The sequence below is a fragment of the Lottia gigantea genome, assembly GCF_000327385.1.
Source record: "Lottia gigantea unplaced genomic scaffold LOTGIsca_61, whole genome shotgun sequence".
In the NCBI taxonomy this organism is placed as follows: domain Eukaryota; kingdom Metazoa; phylum Mollusca; class Gastropoda; family Lottiidae; genus Lottia; species Lottia gigantea.
In genome coordinates, this window is record NW_008710086.1 from 1,775,551 (window position 1) to 1,792,229 (window position 16,679).

The window sequence follows — 16,679 nt, forward strand, 5'->3', positions numbered from 1 at the left end:
TACTAAAAATGACGCATTGTGACAAAATATAACAAATTTCATGTCCGTCATTGTGACAAATGGCCATGGCTTGACACCTATACAAAGTTTAACCCTCATTACACCGAGTTTTACCTACCGATTGAGGCCAACATGGACCATCCGTTCAAGAGTTTTATAGTTGGATTTTGTCTAGTTATTTTTAAGGTAAGTTCTTAGTTTTTTGGGTTTGTTTTAATGAAACGCGAAGATGGAAATTAGGTGCCGTTTCTCAAAAATCTTTGTCAAAAGTTGTGTAATTCTCACGAAATTTCTTCGAAAGATTTTTTATAAAACGTATACTTTTCTGTTATTTCACAAATATTTATTTTTATATATCATATTTAAGACGTCAATATTCAGGGAGATTGTTTTTTAAAGAAATAAATAATCTGTTTCGTTTCATTCTGTAAAAAAAAAATGATTTCTTAAAATTGACGTATATTCCTTCTAAATCAATAGTTTCGTTCCGTTATATTAAATAAAACAATCTATGATATTAGTGCTACCCTTTTCTTATTTTACTTCCGGTTGGTAAGTTGGTCGGTTTGGATTTTTTACCAACCCTTATCAAAGTTTGATTAAAAAATGAAAATCAAATAAATACAGGTATTTTTACCCTGGATTTGTCACTTAGAATTAGAATTTTATATGGATAAGTTGTATCTCGCAGATACATGCCTTAATCTAAAAACGTAAACCATGCATAGTCCTGAATACTAACACTCAATGAGAATAATACTGTGATATATTTGATTTTATCTTTGGATTTGTCACTGTCCGTTAATCATTGGGACATTAATCCCAACCCAATCTGACCATTGTATTCTCTGAAATATAGTATTCTATCTTGGGATTTATCACTTAGAATTAAAGTTATATAGGGCCTTCACGTTTCTGGATAAGTCGTATCTTGGACAGTGACAGGTCATAAATAATCGTCCTGATCTAAAAAGGAACGTCATGCCTGGTTCAAAAGCTGAGATAAAAATCTCATGAAATATCGGATTTAGCATTCATTTGTCAATATCAGTTTATATATGGCTTATTAATTCTGATTCCAACACGATCTTTGACATATCGATGTCGCAAATCCCGAGTTAAGATACATGACAGATTGAAATCCTAATGCAGATTTGTCGTAGCGAAAGATTAATCTCTTGCCATGTAGGATTTTTAATACGAGCTTTGTGACGTCACAAATCCCAAAATATATAATAGTATTATTCGATCCAAAGACGTTAAAAACGTTATAAGCTGATATAGTATTAGGTTAATGTATAAATCCCATGATGAAATGACTTCTTACATGTCGTTTGGATACTAAGTTTATGACTTGTAACAGATGACTTCGATATCTATCTTGATATACGAGAATTCGTCATGTAGCCTACTTACTTTTAACTTTTTTCTCTCTCTCTGTATCATACGAACTTGCAATGAAAATAATCCACTTATGGAAGAGATGTAGTCTAGCGACGCAGGATATGCGCTCCATCCACAAACAACTGATACCGATTTGCTACTCAGGTTGGCAACTTCACACACTTTCCGATGTATTAATAGCTAATGTTATTTATTTGGTATTTTCATTGCCGTGATAGATGTCGTGGTAGTTTATATTTCAGAAAGTCGTGTCAAAAAACATTAGAATTCTCTGCGTTGTAATTAACTTAGTGATGATGTATGCCTTTACGTCAAGTTCGCATATAAGTCTTCTCAAGTAATGTTCGGTTTTCTCCTTTCTAGAAATGACGTTTACCAAGCTGGCCCGTAACTAGGGTCTTTTTTCTTTGAGGGAAAAATCCCGTTGTCGTTAAAGTCCGCTATGTCTTTCATTGTAACGCTTACAACCACCTTTACCGCGATGAATAAGCCATATATTTAGCGGATATAATACTTATGTTTCTAAATTTTAAAACAAATTGTTTTTTTTTGTCTAATTCGGCAAAAGATGAAGTTACGGCCCTATTTACATTTAATCTCGCAGATCTTCTCCTTGGCTTTACGCATACAGTGCAACATAAGTGCAGCACCAAACTTTGTTCATACGATTTACATTGGAAATAAAACAAGACTGCCATATCCGGAAGATAGGACACAAAAAGAAAAATCCATTTTAAGCGAAAGCCTTTGATTTACAGTGAAATACATTTAGTTATCCCCATTCAAAAAATGTTCTAATCGTACTATTTTCTATTCCAGGTACATGATTGTTATGGCCAGGTCAAACCAGGACGTCCGGGGGCACGGATTACGAGAGAACCTCGATTGCAGCCTCATGAAGGATATTCTTACCCGGAGTATAAACCGTTTTTCCCCTTTCCTCCACCCCCACCGCCGAATATACCATTTACTCTAGAGCGTTTTCTCAAACATAGGGAATATGAGATGAAATTTGGAGTAAAACTCCGGAAGTACGCGGCCTATTACAACAGTCCAGGGTATACGCCACCCCCAAAGAACATGCCCAATCCGAACGTTGAATACGAAGTCGAATATCCCTACAATCCACATGTGTATGTGCCTCCACCATCCGAAGCAACGAAACCGAAAGTCACTCCTCAGCAGCTTCAACAACCGCAACCAACTCCGAATACGCACCAACCTCATCACCACTCTCATCAGTACCAAAATGGCAAAACATCACAGAATTCGTGGTTCAATCAACCGCCGATACCCAACAAACCACTTTTGAGTCCTCAGCAATTTCCAATGCCGAATTTGGATCCACCAATGCACAGCAACCATCAATCGCAACAGTCTTACATGCAACCTTCTCAAAACGATCGACATTGGTCGCATCAGCAACCATCACCTGTTCACCCTCAGCCACATCATCAGTTTCAACCTCATCAGTATCAGCAACCGTACATGCGCCAGCCTCAACCGCAACATAACATGCACCAACAGCAACCGAACATGCATCAACAGCAACCGCACATGCACCAACAGCAACCACACATGCAGCAACCACAACCGAACATGCAGCTACCACAACCGAACATGCATCCATCGCAATCGAGTCAGTATCAACCAAACATGCATCAACAACCAAACATGCATCAAACGCAGCCAAACCAACACCAGCTGCAATCAAACAGGCACCAACAACCAAATAACCATCATCAATGGAATCAGCAACAAGGTATTCCCAAACAGACGTTTCAACAATCACCTTTCAGTGCGTATCAACATAAACCAAACAGTCCAAAATCTTTGCCAAACCTCATGAGATCGCAACAGAATCAGTTCAATCAATATCAACAGATGGTGGGAGGACCAGAAACGCAGCCGCCGACGCAAATGAATTCGCAGCAAAACGTAAACCAACGTCGAAATCCCCAGATGCAACCGAAGTTCCAGAATATTCACCAAAACCACCATGTGCAAACAACAAGCATGCCCGTAAGCTTACCAGGGGTTCAAGATCTTAAATCAGTGGCTCATCGGCATCATCCACCTCCATCTCATTCCCTACCGCTTCCGTCTCGTCACCATTCCATGCAGCAAATAGAGCCTCAACCATCCAAGCAGGAACAACATCCAATAAAACATATGCTCTCATCACCAGCGGCCGCTAAAGCTCCATTAGAACCTCCGTCTCAGAAATCGCGCATCCCTGGTTCCATAAGAGAATACATACAAAAACCAAGATCCAATACTAAAGGTCTCCTGTTAGCTTTGCAGAAATATCTGATGCAGCTTACTAAAGTTCAGAATTCTAAGAAGAAGCTAAGCGTTGCATCCGCTTCCACAGTACCAGTGGCACTAGCTGCACCAATGGCAACAAGAGTACCAGCTGTACCAATGGCACCAGCAGCATCAGCTGCTCCCATCTTTAGACCAAGTTTCACAAATGGACCCAGTTTCCAAGCCCCTTTGAAAGCAGCACCAATTGCCACATTTGATCCTCGGTCGCCCTTACCAGCGAAAGCAGAGCCAGCTCCATTTGAGCCTCAATTGCCATTACCAAAAGCCCAAGCTCCTGTAATAAACTCAGAGGCTTCTATAATTCAAATTCCTCCTCAATCGCAAAATTCCCCAGCCTCCGAGTCTCTCACTCCCTCCCCAGCCATACCATTATCGGAAAAGGTGACCCATCCTTTATCTTTTGATGCTAATGCAGTCCATACCCAGCCAACAATGATACCAAAAACAATAGCTCCTAAACAACCAACAGTGATTCCTGCAGGTGACTCTACAGCAACTGTGGTTGTTACGACAACACCTTTTTTGTGAAACTTTTCGTAGGAACAAAGACTTAGTATTATATTTGTGGACTCAAGAAAAGGACAATGTATGATTGAAGCGACAGTGAAGCTTTTTGTCTTTTGTGTTGCCTAATGTTCGATTTGGAGCCTCATTTGCCAGTCGGACTATATTTTTCTTTATGGATATGTTAGGTACTTGATAATTGTTGGCAATATGGTTTTCTGTGGTATTGGATTTTGTATGTTTGTAAATAAATTATTTATTTGTTAATGTAATTGTAATTCTTACTAGGGGCTATGAATCAGCTTATTAAAAAGAAAAACGTAGTAGTACTTTTAAACAAAATTGCTGACAATCCGAGAAAACCGTTTAGTCCATGGTTCCTTCCAACTTAAGATCTTATTGGTCAAATTAGGCGACCAATTTAAGTGTTTTTTTCAAATGTGCGTTGTAGAAAAATAGTTAGTACTCTAATGTCATAACGCCCCAAACCAATTCGTTTTTTTTTTTGTTGGGAGGGGGGGACCCTCTAAGACCTTCTCCATCTGGAATATCAAGCCCACATTTGCATCCCCCACTCCTCATTCAATCTGCCCCCTTTCTGTCCCTTATTTGTACCACCACTATCAATGGCCTGACATAAACACAACGAGACGCTTTCAAAGCTTGTGAGCTTATGTCTAGCTGGTAGATATTATGTTGTCAAGGAGTAAACTATTTATAATTTACGACTCTTCCCCAAAAAACAAACAACAAAACTCTTTTGTGGAAGAGGAAGTATGTTATACGAGTGTATTATTGTCTATCTGATACACATAAAACTGTCTGGGGTAACCTATAGTCGTGTATTTGACAGTAAAGCTATAAGTACAGTCTGTTAAAACAGACAAGTAGATATAAGAATAAGTCTGACTCGATTTACTGTCACTGTCAGATAGTTTTACTATCATGACTATTGATTATTGTTCTTTGGGTCTGTCATCTGCCGAACTTATGGACAGTTTTGTGACAAGTACTATTCTTGTTGTTCGATTCATAGAGGGGACACACATACTTTTATCTCAAGGCCACGATTTAGCCTCAAAATAACTCTGTGTCTTATGGTTCAGAATGGTAGCGATCATTATACACGTATGCCACTCCAGTATCAAAATACATCCTAATAAGTTCATTCATTTCGTTATAACGAATGAGTTCAACCCTTTCGCATAAGATTTATAGGTCATATTTATACATATATATTGGAGATACTAAGTCGTGGCCACAAGATACTAAGTCGTGGCCACAAGATACTCAGTCGTGGCCACATGATGCTAAGTCGTAGCCACGAGATGCTAAGTCGTGGCCATATGATGCTAAGTCGTGGCCACATGATGCTAAGTCGTGGCAACATGATGCTCAGTCGTGGCCACAAGATACTCAGTTGTGGTCACAAGATGCTAAGTCGTAGCCACGAGATGCTAAGTCGTGGCCACATGATGCTAAGTCGTGGCCACATGATGCTAAGTCGTGGCAACATGATGCTCAGTCGTGGCCACAAGATACTCAGTTGTGGTCACAAGATACTAAGTCGTGGCCACAAGATACTAAGTCGTGGCCACAAGATACTAAGTCGTGGCCACAGGATACTAAGTCGTGGTCACATGATACTAAGTCGTGGTCACAAGATAACAAGTCGTGGCCACATGATACTAAGTTGTGGTCACAAGATACTCAGTTGTGGTCACAAGATACTAATTCGTGGCCACATCATACTAAGTTGTGGTCACAAGATACTAAGTTGTGGCCACAAGATACTAAGTCGTGGCCACAAAATGCTTTATAGAATGGTTTGAAATAACTAATATTCTTTTTTAACGATACTTCCTATAGAATTTCTATTAATATTCGTACTGGCATCGCCCTATCGTTCATATTCTAAAGATTAGTCTACTTTTTCATACCATAGATGGATACCGTAGCGACAGGCGACTGTGAATTGAATTGAAATACAATCTTTGAATGGTATTTCGCAGAAGCCCTACAATCTCTATTAGTAGCCAGTTGAAATCATATTAGTGATAACTATAGAATCAGCAAGATGTAATTAGACCAGCCAAGTATTTTTATCCGCGTCTGATCCACTTTCTGTCGCTCACGATATCCTGTCTAGCACGGTAGTTAAAGGTACAAATAACAAAAACAGCACTAACTATCCGAGCCACAAACGAAATCCAAATCCAAATTAGAGTTTGATAATACATTGGTAGCATTAATACTAGAGGAAGTATATATAAATCATAAATGGGAAAGTATTTCATAATGGGAGGTGGTATCAGGTATCTAGAAGAGTAAGCATTCCCGGTTAGCTCGGTGGTCAATGTGATATAAGCGTCTGATTTACATTATCAGCTGAGGGAGCTCAATTTAAGTTCTTTTTTGAACATTCCTTGGTGTCGTATCGCCGAGTTTTTCATTTTATAGAGACTGTAGGCATTCAGAATATCTCAAAGGCAGCTCTATCAGCTGGAAGAAGTTCTACAGTTCTATGCTGATGGTACTTCTCTTTGGAGGAGTCCACTACTATACTACCTTTACTCTCGATTATGCCTTTCTTTGGACGAGATTTTTGATTGACGGAATTGTCTTGGTTGTACAATTTTTTTTTATATTATTATGTATTCACAATATACACCAACATAGCGGCCAATATCGAGGGATATCGTGACTTCTCTTTCGTTTGCAATCAATTTCCGAAGACGTATTTTCATTCTTAAAGCTCTTTAGCTGGCACTAAATAGGAGTGAAATAATTGACATAATTAGCAGTCTTCAAAATACCAAGTTATTAAAGAACCTCGTATTATACCTTGACTGTCAACTTTCTTGTTTCACGGAATTTGATTGGATTATACGCCAGAGAATACGTCCAATCAGAGCCTTCGACAAATAGAAAGGTGCTCATTGCAGTCAAGGTATAAGACGTAGTTTGTAATGTCTGTGTCCCTTTAACTGTTTATTGATTGGACAAAAACATCACCAAGATATCAAAGAAATGATATTCAAATTCCGACTTTGATTGATCATTAACTAGACATTAGTTATTCAAATTTAACACTCCGGTCTTTATAGTTCCGGCAGTTTTTATCGATTGTCTTGTACCGTCTATTCATATGACTGTGGATATTACCATCAGTCCAATGTTCTGCTACATGAACAACTCCTGAATAATTCTAGGTCTTTTATTCCAATGGTAATATAGTGTTTTCAAATGGGTGGATTAGATTCTGCATCTTGTTTTATTTGACATTTCGTTGTTGGTCGTGATCGTACTATTTGTTATCGTTCAGTCTAGTTAAAGTGACGAGACTGATGGTTAAGTCTCTCGATAAAATTAAGTATTGTGAAGTGAGTTTATCAAAATTGAATAAATTAAAAGTTAATTGGATTATGATTCAGAAATATTATTCAGAAATAGGCACGCTAAACCCCAAAAGGAGATGGAGGGAGAAAGAGAATTTCTAAAAATAGCGCATACTGAAATCATTTTAGTGGACAAGGTCCAACATTATTCTGCAGTCATCTTTGCAAAAGGGAGATAACTCTAGGTTGATTTAAAATAATTTTTAAAACAATATACCCACTTCTATAACCCTGGTCGTCGTTTCAAAAGTGTGACATTTGCCTTTTGGCTTCCATTATCGTGCGGCCTTGGAATTTAACATCTTAAAAAGAGGAAGAAAAAATGACAAAGATTTCGGTATAAATCATGATTAAAAAAAATAATAAATTTCAACAAATATGTCATGTATAATTTTTAAGGAATTGATAATTTTGTGAATTTTGTTGTGTAATTTTTGCCGTGATTTATTTCCTATCGAGCCCAATAAATTTTCATAAATTCGACTGGTTTTTGTATGAAATAAGACGTTAACACCAGTTTCTTTCTTGAGAAGGCGAATAATTTATTTTCTCTTACAAACTCATCAAATAAATTCCAACCATATATTTTTTAACCTGGATATATAGATGTGTTTACGATAATTCGATACATCAATCATAATTAAACTCTTGAGTTGAAGTCCAAAGACTAAAATGTATACGATGGCGGTCGACGTCCGTTTAGGAGAGTCCACATATATAAAAAATGTTTAGCTTTAGTGATGCGTAAAAACCATAAAACAGAAACCTTTTGGCATTGACCGTTCCCATATTATCCGTACCCATTTCCAGTTAAGTCGACTTGAAATATGAGGAAAGATAACTTATTCAACACACTGATCAAACCCAAGGAAAGGCGATAATTTGTTTAAAATAACCAAGCAAATTACGTCCATTGGATTACAACGCTCTACAAGACTGCGCTACATTCTGTCCTTATATGGTAAATTTACTAAATGGTCGGTCGGTCGGTAAATGACAAGATAACATCGGCTTCAAGCAAATGCTGATATCACAGACTAGGTAGTTGATGGTATATGACAAGTTTACGTCAGCTTCCAGCTAACTGATATCACAGACTAGGTAGTTGTTGGTAGACGACAAGTTAAAGTCCGCTCCCAGCTAACTGATATCACAGACTAAGTATTTGTTGGTAGATGACAAGATAACGTTCGCTTCCAGGTAAGTGATATCACAGACTAGGTAGTTGTTGGTAGACGACAAGTTAAAGTCCGCTCCCAGCTAACTGATATCACAGACTAGGTATTTGTTGGTAGATGACAAGATAACGTTCGCTTCCAGGTAAGTGATATCACAGACTTGGTAGTTGTTGGTAGATGACAAGTTAACGTCCGCTCCCAGCTAACTGATATCACAGTCTAAGTAGTTGTTGGTAGACGACAAGTTAACGTCCGCTCCCAGCTAACTGATATCACAGTCTAGGTGGTTGTTGGTAGACGACAAGTTAACGTCCGCTCCCAGCTAACTGATATCACAGACTAGGTATTTGTTGGCAGATGTCAAGTTAACGTTCGCTTCCAGATAACTGATATCACAGACTAGGTAGTTGTTGGTAGATGACAAGATAACGTTCGCTTCCAGGTAAGTGATATCACAGACTAGGTAGTTGTTGGTAGATGACAAGTTAACGTCCGCTTCCAGCTAACTGATATCACAGACTAGGTAGTTGTTGGTAGATGACAAGTTAACGTCCGCTTCCAGCTAACTGATATCACAGACTAGGTAGATGTTGGTAGATGACAAGTTAACGTCCGCTTCCAGCTAACTGATATCACAGACTAGGTGATTGTCGGTAGATGACAAGATAACGTTTGCTTCCAGAGAATTGATATCACAGACTAGGTGGATGTTGGTAGATGACAAGTTAATATCCGCTTCCAGCTAACTGATATCACAGACTAGGTAGTTGTTGGTAGATGACAAGTTAAGGTTCGCTTCAAGCAAATGCTGATATCACAGACTAGGTGGTTGTTGGTAGATGGCAAGTTAACGTTCACTTCCAGCTAACTGATATCACAGTCTAGGTGGTTGTTGGTAGATGGCAAGTTAACGTCCGCTTCCAGCTAACTGATATCACAGACTAGGTGATTGTCGGTAGATGACAAGATAACGTTCGCTTCCAGAGAGTTGATATCACAGACTAGGTGGTTGTTGGTAGATGGCAAGTTAACGTCAGCTTCCAGGTTACTGATATCACAGACTAGGTGGTTGTTGGTAGATGACAAGTTAATATCCGCTTCCAGCTAACTGATATCACAGACTAGGTAGTTGTTGGTAGATGACAAGTTAACGTCCGCTTTCAGCTGACTGATATCAGAGACTAGGTGGTTGTTGGTAGATGACAAGTTAACGCCCGCTATCAGCAGATGCTGAAAAGTTAATTATATTGTCCAATAAGATTATATAGATTACCGTTAACCCTGTTAGCATCACGAAATAGTATTAATTAACCTAAGCACATATAAACCATTACAACTAATCACAGGGGTTAACATGGGGATATAGTGTAGACAGAGGCTTAGTATTATTACATAATAAGCCATTGAAGAAGGGATGACTTCAGCTAATTAAAAAGAAAAGAAAGAAACACCTATAGGCCTATATTTTACAAGGATAACAACTTAGGTTCACAGTTAAGGATCCTTTCTACCAGCTGATCTTTCCCGGATTATCCGTACCCATTTACAGCTGGGTCGATTGGAATTATGAGTAGAGATGATTGCAAGGTCATCGGACTTTCACATGCCGATCGAGATCGGAACCCACCCAATTATGTATCACACCATTGGAAATAGGGGCACTTCTCGAAAACTTAAGGGCATAATACCTCTAAGGATGACCAAAAAATTGACAGATTCCCTCTTTAAGAGTGGCGCAGCCACAAGTTTTTCGGGCAAAAATCTAGATTAGAAATTCGGGCAATCTCAGATATTTCGCCCCCACACCCCCTCGGTAGTATCCTTTAATTAAAGATGATATTAGTGTTCAGGGCATAAAGGATTTAGTGTTCAAATTTCCCGAGAATCGCTTCCTGATATCCTTAAACATTTGAATAGGTATCAAAGCTAATGAGGTGGGCAAGTTATTGACAAATAACCTAACGAGCGTGGTGTTCTTATATCTTTATAGCATTATAGAAATTTATCACTCCCCCAAGAACATTCTGATCGTGAAAAATAGAAGAAAAACTTAAGTTCATTCCACTCCCGTAGGCGATTGTTGTTTCTATTGTCAATTTTTGCTGCAAATGAGCTTGTATCAGTTTCATAAAATATCATTCGCTCCAGGCGAAATATACACGAGCTTTCAGAAGTAACACCATGTTCGTCTACGATAAGATAAAATTCTTTTGCTACAACATGGAAACAATTGGTTTTGAGGAAAATAATAAAACACCTGATGATTCTTGTCGTTTGAGGAGCCCACTACAATACAGTTATCACCCCCGATTTTATCCTGGGTTGGTCTAGATTTTTGGTTGACAAAATCGTATTGCTTGTACGGATTTTTATAATGGATAGATATTTTCATCAGGAATATAATTTGAATATACATAATGTATATTATACAAGGTCAGACACTATCATACGATTACCTTACCATATCTCTTTATCTGAACACTTGCTTGCACGGTATCAGTGGCTAAACTACCATAGGGACTAGTTCTCCCCCCACCCTCCGACTCCCATTCCCCTAATACAAGCATTTGTCGAAAAAAACGTGAGAGGGGCCCGCCAACTCAAGCAAGTCCAAGCACCCCCCCCCCCACCCCCCCCACGCATCTAATTGAGCTCGGCATATATTGTTATTGCCATGCGTGCAAGCTGCCATTAACATCGTGTAGACAGCGTTAAGTAAGTAAGTAATAATATGCCTTCAGTCCGGAATAAAACCATCCACGCCCTGTGGTTCTGTGACGTACATTTTAATATCATTAGTAATTAGAATTGTTTCCTCAATGTCATGAGACATAACTCGAGGCTCTGATTTCAATGAAGATTCGAACTCGTATGTTATCACCTTCGTTTCCACCTCCCATTATCAGCCGGACGGACGCTCTTGTGATAATTATCAATTATCAAAACAATTGCCGTATATTTTATCATTAAAGGACTTCAGGCCACATTTTCAGTATAGGATAGACTTGGAAGATATACCGTCAACTATAGCTCAACTAGTGGGGACTCATAGACTGAAGTGGGCTGAACCCCAGCATATTGTGTGAACCATGTTATATGATAAAGCTCCTTATCCTTGTAAAATATAGGCCTATAGGTGTTTCTTTCTTTTCTTTTTAATTAGCTGAAGTCATCCCTTCTTCAATGGCTTATTATGTAATAATACTAAGCCTCTGTTTACACTATATCCCCATGTTAACCCCTGTGATTAGCTGTAATGGTTAATATGTGCTTGGTTTTTCCCTAGGGTCACTGACCGTTGAAGGGCAACTAAAACCAGTGGTCAAAAGCGGCTCACTTAAGGGCATCGTCTCTTCAAAACATCCGAAACTATTCTATATTTCTACATTATCAGATAAACCATACCACGTATTAGGGATCGAGATGATAAATATTCATTTCACCCTTTTCAGCCAATCAACACGCTTGTACACTTTTCGTTTGTTAATATGAATCCAGATCATCTCATCATGATAAATATGATCAATTGAAATTGAATGATTTTATTTTCAGTTTGTTCGAGACGCACCCGGATGTACAGGATGTATTCATGCCCTTTAAAGGAAAGTCAAAAGAAGACCTTAAACAGAGCACGCAGCTTCGTTCACATGCATTGCGTGTGATGGGGACAGTAGAGAAGTGCCTTGCTAGAATAAATGAACCACAGAAAATGGATGAAATGCTTCACCAACTTGGATCTCGTCACGTGATGTATAATGCCAAAGTTGACTACATTGATGTAAGTATTGTGGTGTTGTCACTTTCCATTACAGAGTGTCTTTAGGGCAGTTACACGGAGATGCAATAGTATGAAATTAGACATTAGGAGCACTTTTGTTTCACAGCATATTTAGTCCAGTATCAGTACATCTTTAGGTCTGAAGGATTAAGTGCTGTTGAAATTACTCCGCCATCGAACGCTTCAGGTATCAGACCAATATTCCCATAATTGAAGCCTAATTACCTCCCTTGACATCATTTATTCAACTAATCAACGAACGCCTTATATTTGGAGTATAAGTCAGGGTCTACTATTTCCTAAGCAAGTTAACTTTTGAGCTAGCTGCCATTTGCATTTGCATCCGCATTTCGATAAGTCATTTTGTTAGTCTACATAACAACAGACGCGATTAACAAAGATGGCGGATTCATTTCATAGCTGGTGGCCCCTATAGTAAGAATGCGAATCAAGCAGGAATGTGGATGCCGATTTACCGAACAAATAAGACAATTCCGTTCATCAAAATCAAATCAAAGTACATGTATGGCAAAATGGAGAGGAAAAGTTGTAGAGTAGTGGACAAATCAGGCAAGATGCAACAAAACAGATAATTACCGACCCAGACGCCATGCTTCGTCAAATCTCACGTTTACTATGAAATCAGATGAAAGTTGAATTACCGACCGATCAAACTTGTATGTACGTAATTAACTAGGATATTCTGTAACAGTAAAATTAGACTAAAACTGTCCAGGGATCAGTTGTCATTGTATAGATATGTAAATACCTATGTATGAAATGAAGTTTATCCCATTGTTATAGTCCCTTTGTGAGCAAATTAAAAGTTAAGATTTCTTGATGATCTCGTCTATCGTTTTATCGTACGTTATTTTATGTGTCTGGTGTGTCACTTTTAATCATAAACTGACAAATTTGTACTCAAACTCTTGCTAAGTTCATGTTGCCATTTCTTCATTACCAAACCATCGTATTGAATTAGTTGTCAGCCTTGACACAAAACTTGTCATGATACACACAGTATTTACAGTTTTCAATTGAAGTGAATTCCTAATAACTGCTGTTATGCACAGTTGGGCAAAGAAAAAAGGACAATTTCACTGTCGTCACAAAATACATTGCACAATGTATGGCCAGTGGTGGAGCCAGGTTTACTTCGGATGGGGGGGAGGGGCGGGGGGGTTGATTTCTAACCTAGTTATGAGATTTTTGCTTTCGGGTCTGAGGGGGGTTGGAGGTGCATGCCCCCTCTGCCCCTCCCCCACCCCTAATTTGACTCCGCCACTATGCATAATATGTTTTAAACTTCACAATTCATTGAAGGTTCAGATAGGTAGAAGGTTTTCTGCTTATCATTTCATTCCTCTAACTGTCAGTGATACAGGTTACATGGAAAAGCATCTAGTCGTGCAATAAACCGAGGCTCCTTTCATTGACTGTGTGAGTTAAAAATCCCTCTACAGTTAGAATCGATACATATTAGAATACCTCTGTCTTGGCCAAATTTCCCCCATTCCACAATGCATTACGTCCGAATGGAATCAGAAAAATAAATACTCTTCATTTTGTTTCCTAAAAAGTGCCGAGATCTTTATTTACGAATGATTCAGTAAAAGGCACGTTAGAAGTTACAGAATCTTTATTGGACAGAAAACCTCCATGAAGCAAAAAGTCAAAACTGACAATTTTTTTTTATTTCATTGCTCAAAAAGTTTATCAAGATTCGGGCGGAATTGGCTCATCTTTTCTCTTGTAACTAAATTAACCTCCGTCAATTTGTAAACACAAAAAATAAAAGCTGTCAATGAAACGTTGGTTATGGTAACATTTTCCGCTGAAAAAGTCGAAATGATCGAGCAATGAAAGAACATGTTGAGTTGTGTAACGACCGTGATTTAGTCAACCGAACGCTAAAGAGGAAATGTCAGTTATTGAATTCATTATGTTTCATTGTTACAAATATTTTTCCTCATTCCGCCAGAGTTTTTTCTCATATTTTTATCGGCGCGATTTGATTAGCTTTATAAGGAACTAAAAGGAATACATTCGTCTAAAAATTTCACATGGAGATGAACCTGGAACCCCTAAGCATTGGTATACCTCTTTTTATTTTACTTTCCATGTAGATAATTTGTTGTCTACCCAAGTTAATCTTCCATCATTTCCGGAAACAAACAAGATGAGAACTGTTATTTAATTAGGTTTAGACTGTTGAAATACAGACTGCCGCCAATTTCTTTTGTACGTTTGATGTTATTGTAGACGAACCGTAAATTAATAGCAAACACCGAGCTGTGGCATTTATTTCCAAACGGAACGGTGGTGAACGATCTCATTCCATGTTAATTTTGTCGGAATTCCGAACACTGTCGGTAACCTTGGAAGGTACACGTCGGTCTCTGTTAGTGATAGAGATGGTTTCCCATCAATTTGAAGTTGCGTGTGACGATTTCTTCTATTGCGATTCAGACTAAACGTATGAATTGCGATTAGGAGGATATATGTCATTTTTCTGATCGTGATAGAGTTTTTGATTTATGAATTGTTTTAGGGATGTACAAGTCGGTTTCGGTGTTCTTCTTGTGATTCAGATGGCAGTATCCCTTTCGGTCGACCTCTTTTTGCCTTCCCATTAGCTTAATTTGCTTCACTCCAAGCATCATAAATGAAAAAAAGCTACTCGCATCTTGTCATTAAAAACCGTGCGTTTTCCATATTGGTGAACCTGAACGTGATCAAGTAGCCTATCTAGCTCGCTAGTTAGAAGAGAAAAATTGGTGCCTAGAGAACTGATGAAATGTATTTCGAGATTGTGGCTTAATGAAGTGGAAATTTGCTTCCGTTTTTAATTATTTGTTCTGCTTGACCTGTATTTGTAGACGACTTCAGGCACCTACGGGCATCTCTCAAATCGTAGTGAATTATTTGATGTTCAAGTTCAGTCAATTCTGACTTATAAAAACATTCGAAAGCCAAGTGGTCAAGAACGTACGGTCAATCAAAGATACACGGTCGCCATCAAATGAACAATAGTATAGTAGTCTCAGAATTGGGAATATTGTTTGAGCTAAGCCAATCAGATATAGAGTTCACAGCTCATTGTCAAAATTTGAGCCTTCAAACCCATATGTGTACAGACTCGTCTTTCTTGATACTCCGTCAAATATATATAAACGGCAAAATATAGAAAAAGAAAGTCAAATTTTTAGTTTGAAGTATATGTGAAGAGATGATGCTATACTCGTGCAGTTCTAGAAAATATTTCATTTGAAAGGCCACATGCGCTTTATAATATATTTATAAACTAATTATACAGAACTTTTTTTTCTGTTTCAGTTAATTGGTCCTCAGTTTATCTGGGCAATTCAACCAACACTAGGCGACAAATGGACACCGGAACTAGAAGCGGCGTGGTCAGATCTATTTAAACATGTCGCCTATATCATCAAGAGAGCCATGGTTCTGTGACGTCCGCGTCGGAAGTATTTTAAAGGGCTGACTGTTAACACTATTACATGTTTATGACAGTGTATGAGCTTGGAAAATGTGTTCGATATCTATCTTTAAATGAAAGCTGGGCAAGAACAACGATGGGAAGTGAAAAATGTGTTTGGTGCTGATGACAAACTGTCTTTAATTATAAACTGATCAAGAACGACGATGAAATTTGTAAAAACATTTTGTGTAAATAGTAAGAAACTACGTGTTGCAATCGGTCACATATCTGTGGCGAGAAAATTTGTTTTCTGTGCAACCAAAGGAAAAATGTAGTATACTGTGGTATACAGAGAGTATATGTAATGAGCTCTGTTCACATACAAAACTTTACTTATATTGATTACCATCCGATTCATCTCAATGGTTTTATAAACTTGGGAAAACGTCTAGGCATTCCTACGCAACAATAACCATAGGCTCCCGTATTTAAAAATCGAAAAAAGCGAAGGTATATGCCGCTGTCCAGGTAAATCTTTTGGTTTTTTTTGTTCATTATCTCAATCAGGTGTAGCAAAACACTATTCATTTCAATCATTAACGAATCATATTAAATTATATCCTTTTCGAGTTAAACCTCTGTGAATAGAGCTC

General features: G+C 38.2%; 1 protein-coding gene across 1 annotated transcript in view; it reads left to right on the forward strand.

Moving 5' to 3' along the window:
• LOTGIDRAFT_73010 (hypothetical protein) overlaps positions 1-16,052 on the forward strand; it is a gene marked incomplete at both ends in the record, with an annotated part of 20,578 nt that extends 4,526 nt beyond the window's left edge. Inside the window, 2 exons of the mRNA XM_009064194.1 lie at positions 12,365-12,590; positions 15,927-16,052. Of these exons, the coding sequence (XP_009062442.1) occupies positions 12,365-12,590; positions 15,927-16,052 (352 nt within the window). The remainder of the gene's footprint in view (positions 1-12,364; positions 12,591-15,926) is intronic.
• Positions 16,053-16,679: the final 627 nt, after the last annotated feature.